The sequence below is a fragment of the Ornithodoros turicata genome, chromosome 5 (genome assembly GCF_037126465.1).
Source record: "Ornithodoros turicata isolate Travis chromosome 5, ASM3712646v1, whole genome shotgun sequence".
NCBI classification, from domain to species: Eukaryota; Metazoa; Arthropoda; class Arachnida; order Ixodida; family Argasidae; genus Ornithodoros; species Ornithodoros turicata.
The window spans coordinates 71,955,963-71,975,741 of NC_088205.1; the positions used below are offsets into that span (position 1 = coordinate 71,955,963).

General features: G+C 46.3%; 2 protein-coding genes and 1 long non-coding RNA gene across 4 annotated transcripts; 2 read left to right on the forward strand and 1 right to left on the reverse strand.

Moving 5' to 3' along the window:
• Positions 1–436: 436 nt before the first annotated feature.
• On the reverse strand, positions 437–3,181 carry LOC135396178 (beta-1,4-galactosyltransferase galt-1-like). Its single transcript, XM_064627204.1, has 2 exons — positions 3,054–3,181; positions 437–2,547 (listed from the first exon to the last, which is right to left on the reverse strand). The coding sequence occupies exon 2, from the start codon at positions 2,540–2,542 to the stop codon at positions 929–931; it is 1,614 nt and encodes a 537-aa protein (XP_064483274.1). The 5' UTR covers positions 2,543–2,547; positions 3,054–3,181; the 3' UTR covers positions 437–928.
• A 299-nt stretch (positions 3,182–3,480) lies between these two features.
• LOC135396179 (uncharacterized) lies at positions 3,481–4,402 on the forward strand. The gene is made up of 2 exons (XR_010423345.1): positions 3,481–3,848; positions 4,152–4,402. It is a non-coding gene; the product is annotated as an uncharacterized LOC135396179 (long non-coding RNA).
• Positions 4,403–9,611: 5,209 nt separating this feature from the next.
• Positions 9,612–19,252, forward strand: LOC135394713 (uncharacterized). Of its 2 annotated transcripts, XM_064625594.1 has the most exons (6): positions 9,612–9,804; positions 10,923–11,041; positions 11,142–11,315; positions 12,685–12,816; positions 13,976–14,072; positions 14,181–19,252. In XM_064625594.1, the coding sequence occupies exons 1-6, from the start codon at positions 9,674–9,676 to the stop codon at positions 19,183–19,185; spliced, it is 5,658 nt and encodes a 1,885-aa protein (XP_064481664.1). In that variant the 5' UTR covers positions 9,612–9,673; the 3' UTR covers positions 19,186–19,252. The 2 variants fall into 2 exon arrangements, with proteins under 2 accessions (XP_064481664.1, XP_064481665.1); XM_064625595.1 differs by lacking the exons at positions 9,612–9,804; positions 10,923–11,041; positions 11,142–11,315; positions 13,976–14,072 and having other exon boundaries at positions 11,982–12,816.
• The last annotated feature ends 527 nt before the right edge of the window (positions 19,253–19,779 follow it).

Consider the following 19,779-nt stretch of genomic DNA (forward strand, 5'->3'; position numbering starts at 1 on the left):
ATCACCATTAATTTATCTGTTGTTGTTGTTGTTGTTGTTGTTTCCAAAGGCGCAGGATCCCAGGATACGCGATATGTTTTACGTCCTTTTTCGGCAGAATTAGTGCAGTTAAACGCTGAACATCCTCTTATCTTACGTTGAACACACGCTGACGCTATGCGACTCCAGCAGAACTTCAGACTGGAAGCGCAAATTCATCTGACATTGCAACTTCCCTTACGTCATTTTGAGCGGAAGTTGTCAGTATTGTCGCGCCTCCTGAGGAGGAGAGAAGAAGGCAAGTCTAAACTGCAGTTTCCTTCGCGTCATCGTTGCCAACTCTAGGGAAATTTCCCTAGATATAGAGAATTTCAAATTCACCCAGGTACAAAAAAAGATGTTCCCAAAATCGAGGGAATTTTTGTAATGCAATTTTTACTAACTACGTTTCAACGAATCATTTCCAGAGCGGACTTTATGTAGAACACAGGAACAGGAGTAAAGCAAGCTGGTGTGTACGATCAGATGGCAAGTTCCTCCCCAAACTCCAGGAGAGGTTGCCATCTAATCAAATTTTACGCGTTTTTGTGTCTTCTTCATCTTCTGATTAATAATGAGTGAGGTACTCTTTATCATAAGTCCAGCTTAGCGAAGAAGATAAAAAGCCATCGATCGATCAGTCAGTCGATACTGTATCATCACGTATGTAATGACACCATGAGCGATTGTACAGTCGGTCTTACTGGTGTCTCACAAATAAACACGTTCACCAGAGTTTTGGGCGGTACCTCAGTACATCACACGTACCCCCGAACGGCGGAACTGGTCTGTCTTGTTCCACTTGTGTATCTAATAGTCGATGTTTCTATCTTTTCCCACCTTCTTGCAGCGTTCGTACATTGCAGGAGCTTCCGTGGAGAATCTGCATCCTTCTTGCCACATTCCAGTGTCAACCCAATAAGGACCTTACGAAGCTAATCGCGTCAGCATTCAATATATCAGTTGTGTACATGCTCATGTAAGAATCTTTCACCGTGCTTCCGTCCTTAAGCACGTGCACTAAACCGGTGGGACGGATGACGGCGAGGACACCGCATCCATCGCGGTAGTGGTGTAGCAGCATCTGAGACGCATTCAAATAGAGGGCTTCCTTGTTGTCTTCAAGCACGCGTGCAAAGTGAATTCCACCCGATACAACGTCTTTAGTTCTTCCAATCCATTTCGATCTTTGTTCGTGAGGCCACTCTAACGTATCCCTCACGTCGTAAATGCGGGTCACGAGAGGGATTTCCAGTTCCGAAAGCGACGTCGTGTTCTTGAACTCCATGCAGAAGGGCTTGTGCAGCACGTTGAAACTTGAATACTTCCTCCGCTTCTGAACTATTCTCATGGTTTCACGAAAGTCGCGGGTCACTTTGGGGACCATAAACTCGTCGAGGTCCACGTAAACCATGTACTCCGAGTAGAACCGTTCTCGGTGCATGCAGTCTTGTAGAGCTGCTATCTGTCCCAGCATGTGTATCTGTGTGATTCGAATGTCCCACCTCAAAAGGACTATGGTCACGTTCTTCCGTGCTCTTAGACGCAAAAGAAAGAGTTCTTCGGCTTTGGACATGTCGAAAATGTAGAACGTGAAGCGACTCACACCCATGAGTGAATAATATGCGATGAACTCGGCCATTTGAACTAAGTGGTTTCGCTGGTTGTAAAAAGGCTGCATGCACATGGCAAACTCATTGGTGATTTTCTCTTTCATAAGTACAGAAACCCACGCAGGGTCTCTTGGTTGCGTTCCATTCGTCAAGGTGACCTGCAAGCTGGTATGTTGAAGAATCCCAGGAACATCTTGTAGCATACAGACGTAGAAGGCAGCACTAAAACGTTGGCCGTGACCATCTGGGAGAATATCCAGAGAAGCAGGCGGTGAAGCTACTAGATTGTCACCTTTTACGAGACACTGAACGGTGTCCCTATGTTCTGGCTTCGCGAGCACCATGCTGATTATTCGTACGTAAGGCGATCCTGATGAGTCAAACTCTAAGAACGCTGAATAGATATACACCGAAGGTAGGGGTTCTTTCCACGTGAGATGATCTTCGTCGAAAGTTAATGGCAACAAAATGGCTTCATTGGAAGTAAGCGCTTCAACCAATTTTTGGTTGAATTTCCGAAACGCAGTTTTGATGTGCACTTCCTGCGGTTGTACGGCGGCTGTAAGATTTTTCAGCTCTGCATTTTTATTTAGAATTTGCAGTTGCGCTGCTGGTGGTTTATCTGTTGTACCGTACACTTCTGGAACAGGTGGCGCCAACGCTGTCTGCTTTAACGGTGTTACCTGTAGAGCGGAGTTTGCATGTTCACCCTCCGGAGGTTGTTGTGGCAGATTTGCTTTGTTTTCGACATCCCCAGGTTCGGAACCGAACTCTGTCCGAATTGCGAAGATGTCCGGGTTTGGGATGAAAACCTTAGCGAACAGAATGAAGTACAGCAGGAAAATGATGAATGAACAGACGCATATCCAGTATCCAAGGTGATATTGAAGCGTTGAGCGTAGCCAGGCCATTCATACTGAAAATGCGGGAAATAGGGAAGTACGGAAAATAGTTAGATCACGAAAAAACACAACACGGATGTGCGATCATTATGACATGAACGATGGTGAGTTGACGAGCCAATCATTTTTTCGTTTCTGTTTCCGCTTCCGGTGAGTAGAAACGTGGCATGCATTTCCGTTATCGTTACTAGTTCTAATTTCAGTAATATACCGTTTCTGCTTCCATTACCGTTACGTTCGCTACTCAGAAACACAAGAACTAAACGAACAATACGAAAGACACCTCGTGGTTCACACCTTACGTCGCCAAACTACTAGGAGTATCGGCTGGGAGAGTTATGGTAGAGTGTCGTCTGTTTCGATGATCGTCCCATACCATAATAATTCTACACAATATTTCTCAATTTCTTTTGGAATATGTGCGCGAATTTAGTGATCTATTATATGACAAACCGAAGCATTCATTTTCTCGAAGTGGGTTCACCCGCAATTAGAGAAGAGTATGTCAGTCTAAACTTACCGTTGCCCAGGTAACGTATTATTCTGTTACACATTCCACGAAAGGAATACGAGCTTGTGTCTCTCGCTGCTAACAATCGGGATACAGACGATACGGGTGATGCATTTTATTCCCAGGTGGTTGCACGCTTTGACTGCCACCGCAGCCTGCTGCCGAGGTTGCACCTGTGGGGGGGGGGGGGGGGGGTGAAGAGCTGTGGTCTGGTTTTTATGTCACATTCACATACTCATCCGGTTGTTCCGCCTTTGAAGTTTCTCCTTCCATATATTGTGCCTTTTTATTTCGTGCGTGTATTAATTTATTTATAGCTCCGGATACCTTTGAGCGCCGTCTGTTAACAGAACAATTTCTTTAAAATTATTTCATTCTTTGAACTTAAAAATGTTTCGATGGAGGTTCAACCGCACGCCCACACACTTGTTCTAGAACGGACCTGCCCAGACAGACACTTATGGCATAGCAATCAACTTCCGCAACGTCAAACTGACGAATGGCCACCATGGTCGTAGTGAATTTCAGGAGTCGGTCTGAGGCAGATATATATCGCTATTTTTCTTTTCTTTTTTTTTTCAGCACTTATGTGTGTTTCCGTGGTCGGTTCGATGCGGATTCATGTGTTTTGCTTGTCGTTTGGTATTCTCTTTCTTGCTCCACCAGGCAACCCCGGTTTCACCGCGCAACCTCAACAGAGCATTGCCATCGGATCCGCATCATCAGAGGACGAGCAAGAGCGTGCCTTTGACGGATTCGCTGAGTTCGCAAGAAGCCTGCAAGGAGCGGGATTAGCTTTCGCTGGTTAGTTCTGATGCGATTCCTCCATGACGGAATTTAGTGCTAGTGCTCTGCTGAAGATTAGAGCGCTCGCTCTAAATCGACAAGCAGAATTCTTGTCCACCAAAGGAAGAACGACTAGAATCCCGACCCTTGTCGATCTTTCTTCCTTCTTCTTCTCTCTCTCTCTCTCTCTTTTTCTTTTTTACCGCACACTCACGCAAAATTTGTGATTCACTGTTCGATCCGATGCGGTTCGCGTATTTTTCTCGCCGGTCTGAGCGAAATCCACACAATGAACCTGACATTTTTCACTGGTCTTTCCAGATGAACTTGCTCTACAAAGGAGTACTCTTCCTTGCACTTCTGATGGCGACTTGGAGCGGTGGGTCTGGAGCAAGTACCTGTATCAGCTACAGTTTTATTCGTACCGCCTATATTGAGTGTTCAATGTGTTTATCCTGTACGCAAAGGACTCATATTCTACACCGTAGTCTCTAGCTTGCTTTCAAAGCTGAACTGAGCTCATAATACTGGTTGCCCTTGGCCTACGAGAATTATATATACTGTGAAACTCTCTTGGTGTTAAGGTAGTGAGGTTTCCGTTTCGTTTGAAGAACCAACTATAACTGTCGTAATCGTAATTAACTTTCTCGTAGTGATCGACGTTGTCCACGCAGGTCTTCTTCAACCGCAAGACTGTCGTCCCGATGACATGCTCTCTCCAAACGACGCCTAGATAAAGAGAGCCTTCTCTCTTAAGTGACATCATCTAGTCATTAAGTATCCACAAATTTGTGAGAGTCAACAAATTACGATCTCTGTGCTTTCGGTGGACGCAGCTATGGAGGCGAGCTACTATATGCACGAGGGAGGCAAAGCCACGAGCAGAGCCGTCGCGAGGCGAGTTCGCGCCCGGTGCAGGGCAAACGTCGAGCGCCCTCCCCCTCTTTCGCTGCCATCAGCAGCTCTTAAACAGAGAAAAGAAAACGCTCATTCGCACTGCCGAGATCGTAAATTCAAATTCTCCTCATTCCCGCTTTATACTGTACGATGATGTTCGTGATGTATCGATGAAAAAGCAGCTCTGCGGTACTGATCAAGGACCATCTGCGAATAATTGAGGTCTTTGGTCATCTTGCCTTTTTCGTGGCCCCAAGCAAACTGGATGCCTCCAGTCTCTATGTCTTTACTTCTCCCGATCCTCTTGGCCCTTTGTGGACGTGGCCAGTCCAAGGTGTTCCTCATGGCGTAAGCCCGCGTCACCAACGAAACTTCCAGTTCAATATGCTGTGTATTCGGCACACAAGGGCCTGTGGAGAATATTGAAACTTCCACACTTCCGATCCGTTCCGAGAATCTCGATAGCTTGATGGAAGTCCCGAGCTATCTTGGGCACGATGAATTCATCGATATCGACGTGCAAGACGTACTCTGAGAAGGAACGTTCCCGGTGAATGCAGTCCTGCAAGGCAGCCATCTGGCCGTTCATGTGAACGTACCACGTAGGGATGTTCCATCTTAGAAGAACAATAGCGATATGTTTTCTTTCCCGCAATCGCGAAGTAGGAACTGCTCTTCAGCAGGCGACATTTCGTATGCGTAGAAAGTGAACCGTGTAACTACTATAACCGATGAACTCTGCCATTTGGACCAAGTTGGTTCATTTGCCATACGTGGGCTGCATGCAGATAGCGAATTCATTGGACATCCTTCCTCGTGTAAGCACAGGAATCCACGTCATACCTGGCTTGGATTCATCGTTAGTTATCGTGACTTGTAAGTCGGAAACGTTATAGATGTCAATGCCATTCAGTCGGCAAATGAAATAGGATGCAGTAAAACCCGCTTTATGATCTTCTGGTACGGGCTTCACACTTCGGCTGAGACTACAGCTCCGCAAGTTTGATTACGGACAATACACACAGCTTTTATGTCAATTGCTTCGGAATGTTCAACAATGCTGATGACCAGAACATAAGTGTTATCATCCGAACTGCGCTCAAAGAATGCAGAGTAGATATAGGTCTTAGGAATGCATCGTTTCCACGAGTTTTCTTCGTCGTAGACAAGCGGTATGGACGGAAGCTTGCTGCAGATTAGTGTTTTAGTCAATCGCATATTAAATTCGACGAAGGCTGCCGTGATGAACTTGCGGACCTGATCTTGTTGGCGGTACTTCAGGCTTGATATGATCTGCACCACGAGTCTTTAGCGGCGACAAATTGGTGCCTATCTCCTTGCCCATCGTTGTGGCCTCGCCCAGTGCGGCCTGCTTGTGGTTTCGTTTGTTTATAGGTTTCTGATGGTGTGACACAGTGTTGTTCACGGTGGTCGCTGTGATGACATGTTCATCAGGGGCCTCAATCTGCATTACCTGATTTATAGTCATTGTTTGAAGACTGACCGTCCCGATAGTAGCTCTGTTCCTTGATAAGGGTTGCTCCAGGTAATTTATTGCGTATTGCAGGTTCACGGTATCTTCGCGATAAGTCACAGGCAAGGCGTTGTCGATAGCCATTCTACCCTCAATGAGAATTATATTTGTTATACAGAGGACAAGAAAGCATTCATATACCCAACATGCAGCGCGGGTTTGCCACCTTTGCGGTTGCCATGCCATTCCTGTTGACAACTAATCATGAGTAAATGAAGGCGCAAAACAAGAATATCCCACCTGGAACGCTACACAGGTTGATTATGCCACTTCAGCTTTACATGAATGTGAGTTTTTTGGTAGGAAGAGAACAAGAGCTCCGCTAAGAACAACTCGACTGCACAGACTGGCCGGTACATATGCTTTCAGTACGTATACTGCTCAGACTATGCAGTAAATTTCTTGAAAGTAGAGCTGTTGTTATGTCGCATACTAGTTTACGCCCCCTGTATTTTAGTTCCTGTATGTGCTCAATGCCATACTATTTCGATCATAATTCTAGCACGTGAAGTGTCACCATTTTGCTCGCTCAAGTATTTCGCGTTGTGCTAAAGCAGTGGGTTCAGTTGATAAGACACCTAACAGAAGGTTAGGTTCGGATCTCCACTCTTAGGCCAATACTTCCTTGAAAGTACCTGTACAAATAGTTTTTGACGTGCTGTCTCCCAAACACAGGTGCGATACAACTTATTGCTGAGGACATAAAAAGTTGCGTGTGAAATCTGATATGCTTCTATACAGCCTGTATTGGCTAGAAATGCATGAACAGCTGTTGCCCCGGCATTCTTACGACGACGGAGGGGCAAGTTATCTGTGAGCCAATTATAAGCCACATAAGTACAATTTCTACTCGGAGTCCGAGGACCTTCGTTGAAACGTGCGAATTACACGACCCACTGCATTGTTGCTGGGACACACTGTGCTTCGCATGGAAGGCACTGAAGGCAAAGAACTGAGGCAAAGAAACTTCGCACTGACGACAAAGAACTGAGGCCACAACAACAACTTTATTGTGACATGATGAATGGGGAGTTTCATTGCCAGGGCCGATACTCTACCCCATTGCGGGTGGCGATGCGGACAATGAAATAATGAGCCCCTTCAGAATAAGGATCGAAGTCCTATTGTATCCGGAAAGGACAAGAGAGCTTTGGTGGCAGAGCGTTGGTGGGCTGGATGTGGCCAGGGACCAAGCAATTGTGTGAGAGAGATGGGGCGAGAGCCCAGCTCGTTAAGAAATCCGGATACTACGGTTCGTCAAGGTTGGTAGTGTGGGCAATGTCCAAATGGATGCCATGGGCAGTGAACTGAGGCAAACAGAAAGTAAAACGTGCGGAAACATGCACCCAACTAGGCGTGTGCTTGACGGTTGTGCGAGCTGCGAGTAATGAACTCCACCTGCGCCCCCTAGCGTAACGCGATGCCGAGGAAGTGCCTCAAGCAAGGGAAAAGTTCGTTACTCCCCCACACGTTTTGCTTATAGGGGATGTTCATGTTTATCCGTTACAGATTTTTATTTTATTTTTTTTTTATGAAACAGGTATGCAGCATCAATGTCGCCTTAGAAGTTCAGTAATACCGCCTTGCTAAATACATTAATGGACTCTTTAACCAGGGTATTCCGAGCAAAAGCGAGACAGTAGAATATGAGACAATCCTCGTTCAAAGTGTTTCCAATAGAAACAATCCTAAGACGTGCACGTGCGTTAAATTATCAATCGCCGAATTTCAATGTGCAAATGAGCCGAAACCGAAACCGCGCCGATCTAGAGCGCAGGGAGGACAGCGCTCATTCCAGGTGAGAGGGCGCCACGTGCTTTGAAGCGATGAAGATGATTGGAGTAGGTTGATCAAATCAAGCACCGCCAATCACACGACTTTGCGAGCCAGACAAGCCTCCGTGGGCGAATTGGCCACGCGTTCCTGAGCCGCACTGTTTTTGGTTTCGGCTTATTTGCATAGCCAAACTCGGCGATGGATATTACACGTCACGCGCGCTTTCAGGATTTTTAAACGATAGAATGTATTTCAACGAGGAATGAGGATTGTCTCCCATTCTGCTCTCTCGCTTATGCACGAAATTCCCTGGTTAAAGAGTTAATCAAAGAATTTTAAGTAACTAGTCATCTTGTAGTTACATACTCTCTTTGAAAGGATGTCCGCTTCCCTGTAGAAAGCACATGCAAAAACAGCATCCGTGTAGCTTTTGTAGCTTTATTACGAATAATCTGTAGCGGATAAAAATATAGACCTCTCCCTGTTTGTAAACAAATGACGCCATAGTGATCGACAGCGCCACGAATTTGGTAGAGTTGAACTACGCCGGAGGCTAAGGGGCGAACAAGGTCGTGCCTGAAAGCCACGGTCGTGAGGGGATAACGATGGTCCCTGAAACGAACGCGACCTTCGGTCCTACTCTTCTTTCAATAGGAGGCAGCGAACAAGTGCCCATTCGTGGAACCCAGCCCTCCCCTTCCGATTTGTTTCGGTTTCAGTCGGTCTCGCAACGTCATCATCACGTTTCGCGGGTAGAGGTCTATTGTTTTTGACACAGCACTTGAGAAACTCTCACCAGTCACACACTCAAAAGGAAGGTACATGGTGGAGAATCCGTTTGGTATTTCTCGTGGAAGCCGTGTGCAGCATGATCATTAACCCATACGAACACCGTGAGATATGATGAGCTAGACTGGGAGACTATGAATGCTATTACATGAAGAGTAGAAAAATGCAAAATAGCTAGCAGGAAAAAAATGATATGAAATCAAGCCTCGCAATGACAACGAAGTACAAGTTAAATTTGGCAACAGCATTTTAGGAGCAATTATGGAGTAACTAAGGTATATACTCCCTACTAATTAGTTTGTATTGCCAAATGTAGGATATAGGACAAGACGCAATTCTTGCGCTAATTAGTTCACAAGTCGTAAAAGATCTAGGGAAAAATCTTTCCAGGAGCAGTACTGCAAGCAATACTGCCCCTCTACCTTTCGGCGGTAATCGAAGACACGGTCCACCGAAGCAAAAGATCTGATCAACCGGTCAGATTTTTAGGACCCTATCATTGCAGAACATTAGCCTACAGTTGCCCTTTCATAAAGGTGTACTCTTTTCTGAGGGTGTTGATACACAACTTAAAAAGAAGTCAGTTATAGAGCACTCTTGAATTACACCATAAAAATAAAAGATGCTGAAAATCGAACAGTAAACACCCATCTTGTAGGGTGTACTACCCTTGTCTGAGGGTGTTGAGATACATCTAAAAAGGAGTCCGTCGGGGTGCAACCACACGTACCGCGGCCGCGTGACTTCAAACGCAAAAGCGGAGGACGAAGAAGAAGAAGAAGTGTTTCAAGAACACTTCGTTCGTTGAGTGTTCATTGAGGTGACTTCCTGTTTTGTTAGAACAGAGATGCACGTCTTGTGGGTTTGTTGTTTTCTTTTTGTGTTTGGAACTCAGCGAAAGGTGGCGTCAAAGCTCATTGCCACGAAACCACAAGATTTAGCGCAAGACATTCTGCAGTTCAAAGAGCTCCCTGGGAGGTAAGTAATACGAATTCCTGGTAACCGCCTAGCGCGTGCCTCGGGGCCCTCGCATGTGTGATCTTGCGAAAGGTATAAGCCTTGGGTTAGGTCAGGTAAGCGTTTTTAGTTAGGTCCGGTGTGACAGATTTGGGGGGGGCGACAGGCTGAGGGGATACGCCCCCCCCCCCCCCCCCATCGCGTTCCAACAGCCGTTACAACGTCGCACGACTGGTGAGATTCACCGTTCGGATTGTTTCGATTACGGGGTTCGAACCTTTCGCATCTTAATTCTGCATTACGGTGCTCAAACACGTTGAAACTTATTGAATTGAATTGATTGATTGAATCGCCTTCAGAGCTTTACATGCCGGCAAAACAGTTATTTGCGGTATCGTATAGTAGTTGAGCACGGCATTGCGGTACGGGTAGAGTTCTACGTCGCCAGCTTACAATTAGCACTCCGGCATCATATCATGACATCTCTCTATCTCATATACTATCATCACATCTCTCTATCGATATTACCTGGCCCTATACCGGAAACAGTGACGTGACCGCATTCAGCACAACTCAGCTTCCTCAGCGATACTGAACTTCCTGGTAAACTATGATGGTTGCACCAGCAGCGAACAGCGTGGGAACAGTGGAAATTATGGTTGCGCATCAGGCTACTCATTTTTTAAGGGAATAGCAAGCCGACTCGTATATGGCTAACCTTGGCATTCACATGCACCATACCCAAATATACCATACTCAAATAGACTAGTAGTACTAACATATATCATGCTACTCACGTGTATACCCCATATCCAAAATCAATGTGTATTGATCTGTGATTCCAAAAACCTCCGCATCGTATGCCAGTGACATAACACAGCAAAGTAAATATCAGTTTAAGACTCATTTTGGGTCCTGGGGCAAACCGTTTACGCGAAGATTGTCCGTGACCGAAATGAAGAAGCCGTGGAATGAGCACAGCAGTTAGTTTCTCTACCGTATAGTGGCCTCATGCATTTCCCACCCGTGTCTTGTAGTTATTTCGAATGTTGTACAGTGCCACCCACTTGGCAAATCACGTAGGAATGCGTCCCCGTGCTGATACGTACAAAAGATCATACATGCCTTATGTTTTCTAGTGTTAAAACTGACATTCAGGAGAGCGTAAGACATCGCAAGGGATACAACATCAGGCGAGGAGCGAGGGATGGCGTGCTGTTCTTTCCAAAGATGTCAACTGTCTCCATTTTCAATTACTGTAAGTGATGCTCGCATGATGCATCTTTTCTGAGAAAAGCTATAAAGCAGCATTCCAACTTGCGGAGCCCGGTAATGACCAGTCATTGTGATGTGATCAGACCCAGTGAAACCACAACAGCGACCAGGAAAGCGCTGCGCCGATGATTTTGACTGCATGAGAGTGCTGGGACAAGTATGCAAGCTGGGAAAGCGGAGCTCGGAAGGGACGTGCCAGTGCCCGGACCGCATCCCTGTCAGAATCACGGAGCACGGTCAACCCAGATGCGTTCCAGGTGGCATCCTCTAGATATATTTTTAGGGAAGCGCGATCACCAAATGTCTAAACGCCAATGATGCTACTTGCACGCAAGCACGCATTGCGAGGCTTGCACTCGAAGAAAAAAAAGGGGTATTTTTACTCCTTTTTGGGGACTAAATGCGTTTGCCACAAGAAACTACTTTACTCTCTTTCGAGAGTAAATGCACGGGAGTAAATGAATGTCACAGAGTGGAGACTGCATTTAACGCTGTTTTAAGAGTCGCAGGTAATTCGTGTGCATGCATGAAAATGCTTTGAATCAAACCGTAAACCGTGATATATCGAGCGATATAAAATCTTGCGACATACATAGTACACAATTTGCGAAGAAAGAAGCGCTAACTGTTTCTTACTGCACTCTAAGAAAAAAAGGAGTACTTTTACTCCTTTTGGGGAGTAATTGCATTGCCAGGAAAAATAGTCCCTTTCGGGAGTAAATGCACGGGAGTAAATGAATGTCACAGAGTGAAGACCGCATTTCACGCGCTGTTGTAAGAGTCCCGGGTACATAATTGGTGCGCATGCATGAAGATACTTTGAAGCAAACCGTCAACCGTGATATATCGAGTGATATAAACTCTTGCGCCATACTAGGGCACAATTTGAGAAGAAAGATGCGCTAACTGTTTCTTACTCTGTGTGGCTGGAAAATTGCTACGTTGTGTGAGTTATACAGCGTTATGTCGTTCAAATTGACCAAGGGCACATATTTACGTAGACTTTTGCATTCAGGAGACCATTCGCGAAGTTTAGTGACAATTTGCAGTCCTGGGGAGTAAACGTCGGGACTAAATGTTGGGTTAGGGGACTAAAATGGGGAGTAATTGCAGACTAGGGGAGTAGAAGCTGCAATTACTCCCCGTTTTACTCCTTTTTTTCTTAGAGTGTGTGTGTGGGTGTAAAATTGCTAAGTTGGCTAAGTTATACAGCCTTATACCATCAAGTTGACCAAGAGCACATATTTACGTAGACTGTTGCATTCGAAAGACCATTTGCGAAGTTCAGTGACAATTTGCAGTCCCGGGGAGTAAATGTCGTGGTTAGTGGACTCAAATAGGTAGTAATTGCTATCTAAAGGACTAGAAGCTGCAATTACTCCCCATTTTACTCCTTTTTTCTTAGAGTGTACTGACAGAGACTGACAAGGGCCGCAATTTTTTCGGCCAGCCAATTTCGTGCTTGCCACAGAAGGAACAGAACAGTTCGTCATTCCATAGTTCTGGATGCTTCTTGTAGAAGCTTGGTTCGACGGTGGCGTGCGTCACCTGCGGACCCATCATGTTTGAAAGAAAAATAGCTGCCGCAAAGTTTCAGCACGTTTGACATTTGGATATATTTTGCAGCGCGACTAATCTTTGAAGACTGCATCGACCACGCGGAATGTTCTTTCCTCAACCCGTATGTCGAGTGCGTTAACCAGGTCTGCACATGCATGCCACCGAATATTCTGAAACGAAAAAACCTGTGCGTTCCAGGTAAGAAGCTCTTCGTTTCATTCAGAAAAGTTGGAGCAAGAGCTGAGCATCACTATCACTGGCAGAAACTAGCATGACGTCACTTTCATTGTTTTGTCCCCCTTGCTGTACCTCTGTCATGTCCAAAGCTGCGGGCACCCAGCAGGAGGAGTTTGTTTAAATGAGCACTGTGGATAGAACCATTAAACAAGAATTCAGCGACCGGTTCAGTATCGTCTAATGGGCGGGTAATGAGCCCTTTTTCATTTTTTATGACAGGCGACAAAGGACTCCGACGAATGTATCACTAATCATGAATAGTGCACCATTTTGAAGGTAGTGGTTCCCAACCGCGTGTTCAAGGAGCCTATATCTCAAGTGCAGGCCCTTCGCTCAGCATAACAGTGCCAATGGGACTTAGCTTCTGTGATTTTAAGTGAGGCATTAACGTTACGGGTATAAAATGAAGAAACAAATACCATTTGAATAAAATTTTTGACATTCGCATATCGAAAACATTGGTTCACGTTCATGTCCTCGATGTTCTATTCTGAGACGTTCTCAATGGACTGGGAAAAGTGACGTACTTGTTTTTTGCTTTTTTTTTCCTATCTGATGCCAATGTAAGCAATACTAATAGGAAGATGGTAACAATAATTCGTGCCTTTACGTCGAGAGAAAACAATGGATGGGGAGAAGAACTGGTGGAAGGAACTCGTAGACTGGTCGAAAACGGAAGATTGCGCGCCATTCAGAACTGCTAGCCGATGTTTCTTGAAAACCATTTTCACTGCTCATGTAAGACGACACTACCATGCTATGTGGACCACAGAAGCACGTGGAACATCATTAAGGCCTTTCTTGTTTGTCCCCTTCCATACTCAATGCTGAGCTTGAAGCTTGTACAGACTTGGACGGGAAACAGCAGGGCACCCACCGTGCTCATTTATTTCGGTGCATATCTCTAACAGATTCCTGAGTAAGCTCAAAACGAGGCTAATTTTCGTGACAGCGGCTACAACCTGCAGCAGAAAATGTAACAGCTAGGGGAAGGCAACTGCCCATTCGAGCTTGCATATATATCTGTGTTCCTATGCGTGCTCCGATGATCCACTTCATATTGTCGCTGACTGTACACAATGTACACGCACGGAAAATGAGATGACTTCATTGGTTGCAGCGACACCACCTCAAAAGCCGCACAAGGTCCTGTCTATCCTAATGGCATTGTTCTTAACCGGTGCTGCAGGAGTTGGTCTTTTCCTGTTCAGTGCGAAGTAAGCACGCTCAACTTGTTTGAATTTTCAACACCATCATATTTCATTTTTAAATCAATGGTTGGGGATCACAAAGTGGGACGTAATAACTGCGTAGCGTTCTTGCAGGTATGTACGGAACAGATCGACCGACTACAGCATTCATCAGCAAATGAGCGAGCCACCTCACATTGTTCTACCAGATGGGCTTAAACGAATATGTAGCGACTACAAGAGAAAAGTGTCTCGACTCTTCTCGGGCGAGATCACCCAGCCACCTGCTGTAACTGTCTGCGCCACCACGACGCCTAAAGAGTCGGGACAAACCTCGGACGTTAGTACCTTACAAGCTCAGGTCTACGCACCTCAAAATTCGCTATTCGGCTTCGAAGAACTTGTGCCATCAAAAGCGCCGGGAGAAGTATCAACTTCCAAAAAGGCAGAAGCGGTCTTCGAGAGCTGTCGAGAAATCTCCAGCCCACTCGAGAAGTCGTCCGTGAAGAGTGAAAGTCCGAGAGGATCCGTAAAGTCCGTGTCGTCAGCAGAAACCCAGGCGTCAGTGAAGTCCAGCAGAAGCAGCGCTCCTGAAGAATCCAGGCAGAACTCCGCCGATAACAGCAATGAACGTGAGTCTTCTTCAGAGTCTGAAGAAACAAAGGATACAACCGTGACGTCAAAGCCATGTGACGCGCCATCAGATTCTGCAGACCAGCGAGAAGACATCGATGAAGTTGGAGCTCTCAACATCAACAGAGACTTGGAACGCATCATGGAGATAGTCCTGGAACAACTGTCTGCAGCAAAGATGTTGAGGATTGATGGTTCGACCGAAGAAAAGAACGCGACGTCAGACAAGCTGAAGGAAGAAGTCGAAAGAATGACAGATGGGATAAGTGACGAAACAGGGTCTATTTACTCGCGTGCCCTTATCAAGCTCCATGACCGTCTACATGAACCACGAAGGTCGTCACCCGCGGGGGACGTACACTGCGAAGGAGGACCGGTAGACTTGTGCAAGAAAGTAGTATCAAGTAGCAAACCGGAACACCTGTCAATTCTATATGAAGGTTGCGGTGAAACTAAAACACGGGCTGACGTGTCCACGTTATGCCACATACTTACCCCTGAAGTTGATGGGTCGCCTGCGAGAAATGCAGTACAGAAAGAACTTAGATTCAGTGAAGTTCCATATGAACACTGTTTTAGCGAAGGTTCGCAGCTTCAGCAGCCTGTCGAACATTCCCATCCGGACTCCTTCCAAAGCTTTCGAGCTACGACAACTGGGCAGCAATCGCTCTGTCAAGAACCCAGGAACTGGAAGAGGCGGCGCGATACAACAGCTGATTCTTTCCAATCGTTTTCCGACACACCATACTACCGCGTTGCGAGAGAGCACGAGAAATACAATATCGCTACGCCAATAACCTTACCCAAAACGAGGTCCGATGCACGTGAAGTCATACTAGGTGCCGTTGATTTTTACGAAGTGACACGAGACAGTCTGAACCAGTATCTTGCTGGAGATCCCAGTTCCATAGAGCCACTACCACTTCTGGAAAGCGTACGGTGTCTGTCAACGTCACAAGCTGATGCCACTGGAAAGCTACGTAGCACTGGGAAAGTTGAGGATGAGCAAGTACGAGGAGAAATGAGGAAAGACCAAAGACTGCGTAAGGACGAATCGCGAGCGTCTGTCCAAGCCAGCAAAATGTTCAGACTTTTCTCAAAGAAGCTTTTGCGGAAGGCGTCTAGCATCTGCAAGGATGAGTCTGCAAACTCATTTGAAAACGAAGACGACTTAAGCCTGAAAGGTGAGGAAGCTCTGTTGCTGCAATCTGAGAAGTTTTCTAACAAGAGTGAAGCTTTTGCCTACGAAGGGCCCATGCCAGCGGATGAAGTAGGGGCTGATATAAGCAAGAACAAAAGCCCAGTGAATGTCTCAGGTGACATTGCCTGTCGCGTTTACGACAGGCATCATAGTGATGCTAAACAAGTTAATTGTGCAAGTGCTGCTCTAATGGAGCAGCATAAAAGTTCTACGACTTGCCAGCTGCAAAATATTACATGCGTATCTAGTGTACCAGCACCACAAGCTACGGGTAAAACGTGCCAACTAACACACGATACAAGATGCGCGACAAATACATCTGAACATCAAGGACTGCGGAGTGCTTTTCGAAGAATCCTTGATAAAGAACCCACAACAAATAATGAAGATAGAGTTTCGAAAACTTTAGGACAGGTGAAGGAATCAGAAGTTCAAAAGAATTATGATGACTGCAAGCTCATTGTGACGGAGGACGATATAATCGAATGCTTAAAGCGAGTGGCTCGATCTAGTCGCTCTCCTGTGCCTAACAAAGCTAGAATATCTCCAGACACATCAACAAAGCGGGATATTCCCTCAGGCTCAAGTCTCGTACAGGGCGAGCTACTTAACCAAGACGTTGCTGAATCGATTGAGAGTTCTGAGCCCTGCGACACAAAAAGTGACAGTAGTCGTTCGAAGAGTTGCTCAAAGGTTTCGAGTAGGCCACTGCTGACAATGAGAAAGGACTTGAAAGAAATGCTGAGAGAAATCCTGGAGGAAGAATATTCGCACCTTCTCAAGACCCCTGGACATCAGCCTCAGTCACAGGCAGTGGAAGCCCCTGTTCCTATAAGTCAAAGCGGCCGTCCTGCCATGCGTCAATCAGAAGCAAGAGTGGCATGCATGAAACGAAGTTTTAAAGATCACTCTTCGGTAGGATCATATTCGTTTTACGGAGGACTAGAAAGCGGTAGTACGCGAACTACGGCGCCGTCAACGAAGTCAGTCGCTTTTAAGTTGGAAACTTCAGATACGTCGTTAAAGGAGAATACGACCTCCCGTATCAGTTCTCGTTCGCCAAATTCAGTTGCAGAGGGTCATTCTGCAACTTCAACGAGCGGAACCAATTCCGCTGTTAGTGATACGACTCTTGCTACGACCGTGGAAAATAAGACAGTCTCCGCTTTGTCAACGACTGAGCATTGTCACGATGCAAGTACAACTGGATCAGGAGATAAATCCACAAGTGAGGTACAGACTTCCAGCGACACTGTTACAACTTCTGCTTGTTCAACGTCTTCACCTTCCGAGTACACTGGAACTACTGGAACTGGAGCTGGCAAATCGACTCGGACTTCTACAGAAAATGACTATTCAGTAGAAAGCGGTCATTCGGATTCAACCCATACCACCAAAGAGCAGCAACGTAGCGACATACGAACTGAAGTCACGACAGAAACCTCGTCTGAATCTATGGTTAAGTCTTCTCTCTTCCCTACACAGATTCAACCATCTTTCGTTGCTCCGTGTTTAGCGATGCCGCCATTCAGATCATGGAAAGATACGCCAAACGAACGTGTCCCTGAGCCTTCAGGGTCACGCAAAGTTACTTGGAATTATCCAACGAGTTACCGACTCATTCCAACTGCCGTTACTGTGGAGTCCACAGAAAGTTACACTCCAATGCCGCCCTGTAACATACCTCTGTTCAGTGACGAGAAGTCATCGACGTCGTGCACCCAATCAGATAAAGCAACGTCCCCTATAGCAACCTTCCAGCCGCGTGTTGACTATCGTAGTAGCAAAAGTTACAGCGATGTGTACAAGGCAGCACCACTACCTCCACAGACGTTCTACGCTTCTGAGCATGCTTACGACTACAACACCTGTAGACCCTCTAGTACAGTCGTTACAAGCGGAACACGACCAAGGTCTGCATCCTTCCCCGGCGTACCTGACAGATATCACAACAAACAGGAGGAAACTCTGAAACCGGTGTATAGTGCGAAGTCTTATACTGAATACTGGCTTAAAACGGTATCTCTGTACAAGGACGACGCAGCTACTTCGCGCTCGCCATCAGTAGAATGTGAAGAGCAAAGCACTGGCAGCAAGTCGATGTCAAATTTTTTTCACGTTCCGCCACAGCGAAAATTAGATGAAGCTAACGTCGAGTTGTATCGCAATACTGAAACTGAAGTGAATCCACTTCTGGAAACCTATCTTTCACTGCAAGAATCGATATATCCGCCGTTCGCACTGGGTACGGCGAATACCTGCACATACGATGCAAATGACACTTCGGCCCCGCCGTTCTTTAACGCACCAACCTTTGATGCTGTCCTACCAGATATTCCAGAACAGGTAAAAGTACCGACTGCAACATTCACTCCAAGTAGACCGTCTTCACACGAGCCCTTCAGTCTGCAGTCCACTGCAGTTTACGGTAACACAATCGACCTGCACGAGTACCAAGCAGTACAAAACACCTCAGACTATGGCAATAAAGATTTGGAGCGGTACCACGCTGCAACGCACGTCATTGGCCACTCTAGCACGGCCAACTTGAACCAGTACCATTCCGTAACGGACAACCGAGACTACGACGACACGAATCACTCGCTGCAGTATCGGGTAGTGACTGATTCTGCATATCAAAGTACTACAGCCGATCTGAAGCGTTACAACACAGAGACGGACACAACGGTACTGCTCGGCTATAAACCTGAACCGACAATCCAATCAAGGGTCTCTCTAGTCGGCGCAGCAACAACTACTGTAGAGCACGCAAGCTTTGAAGACAGTTCTCAAGCAAGCGTCCGAAATGGAAGACTAGCAAAGAAGACATTCCGAAAAACAGCGTCGTATCGAACCCCGTTTCCGTTGTGCAGCAGTTCGAGATCATCTCCTACAATACGCTTAGGCTTCAGGAGTGCAAAAACGACACCTGGAGCCAAAAGGCCGCTGGTACGATCCAATGAATGTGCTCGTCCATCCGAGACAGACTACGCAGTTCACGATCAGCGTTCGCTATCTGGAGCTGACGGAAGGCCCGATCCTGTAAAGGAAAGTACGCTGACCAAATGCGCTAGCAGCGATTCGTATCTCAGCAGTAGTCCGTTGTGGCAGCCCAACAGCTTGCCGTTTCAACGCTGGCTGAATACAGCGGCTACAACTCCTGCAGAACCTGGAGATACTGGGGAAACATTTACATTCTGCCCTTCCGAGAAAGAATCCGATTCGTCGGAGTATTATGAGGCAGCAAGGAGTTCGTGTTCCTTGAACAGACGGAGACTGACGCATTTTAATAATGAAGATATGTGAGTATGATGATAGGTGAATATGAAGACGTGCTTTGGATATGTGGAATAAACTTCGGTTCTGTCTCAGGGTGGTACACTGTTTGCAGATTGGAGAGTAAACAGCAGGGCGGTGTAGCACGTGCCAAAATGGAGGAAACGAAAACTTCAGCAGTAATCTCGAAGAAATGAGGAAAAGTGGAAGTTAAGGCCATGTCTATCCAGGAGGACTTCCTGAATGGCTACCTCAGGCATTCTAGAAATCCTTAACGTAGCAGTATATTTGTGTGATTTGAATTAGTGTTCGCCAGTTTAGCGGAAGTTTATTTTTGTGTAGCGGTTCGAAGGTCTACCGATAGCATATGGTCCAGAAAGTGGCATCTACGAAGGCCTTTCATTGGCTTCCACAGGTAGCCAGACAGCTATAAAACACTCATCCGTTTTGCTACAACAATTCCCAATACCGATTCAGAGCGCGTAGTCCGTCTCTTTCCACACCGTATGCAGCAGTTCGCCAACAAGCCAAGCCAAGCCATTCTGCCAACTTTGGCAGCAAGCTCTGGCTCGTGTTTTACATATGTTTGCTTTGAGTCATGATCTACAGTACTGGGTGTACGAC

Excerpts from the sequence above, each read along its gene's own strand:
- LOC135394713 (XM_064625594.1), top strand. The coding sequence starts at position 9,674 with ATGCACGTCTTGTGGGTTTGTTGTTTTCTTTTTGTGTTTGGAACTCAG. Across the intron at positions 9,805-10,922 it reads TTCAAAGAGCTCCCTGGGAG|TGTTAAAACTGACATTCAGG; the intron begins GTAAGTAATACG and ends TATGTTTTCTAG. Across the intron at positions 11,042-11,141 it reads TGTCTCCATTTTCAATTACT|ACCCAGTGAAACCACAACAG; the intron begins GTAAGTGATGCT and ends TGATGTGATCAG.
- LOC135396178 (XM_064627204.1), bottom strand. The coding sequence starts at position 2,542 with ATGGCCTGGCTACGCTCAACGCTTCAATATCACCTTGGATACTGGATA.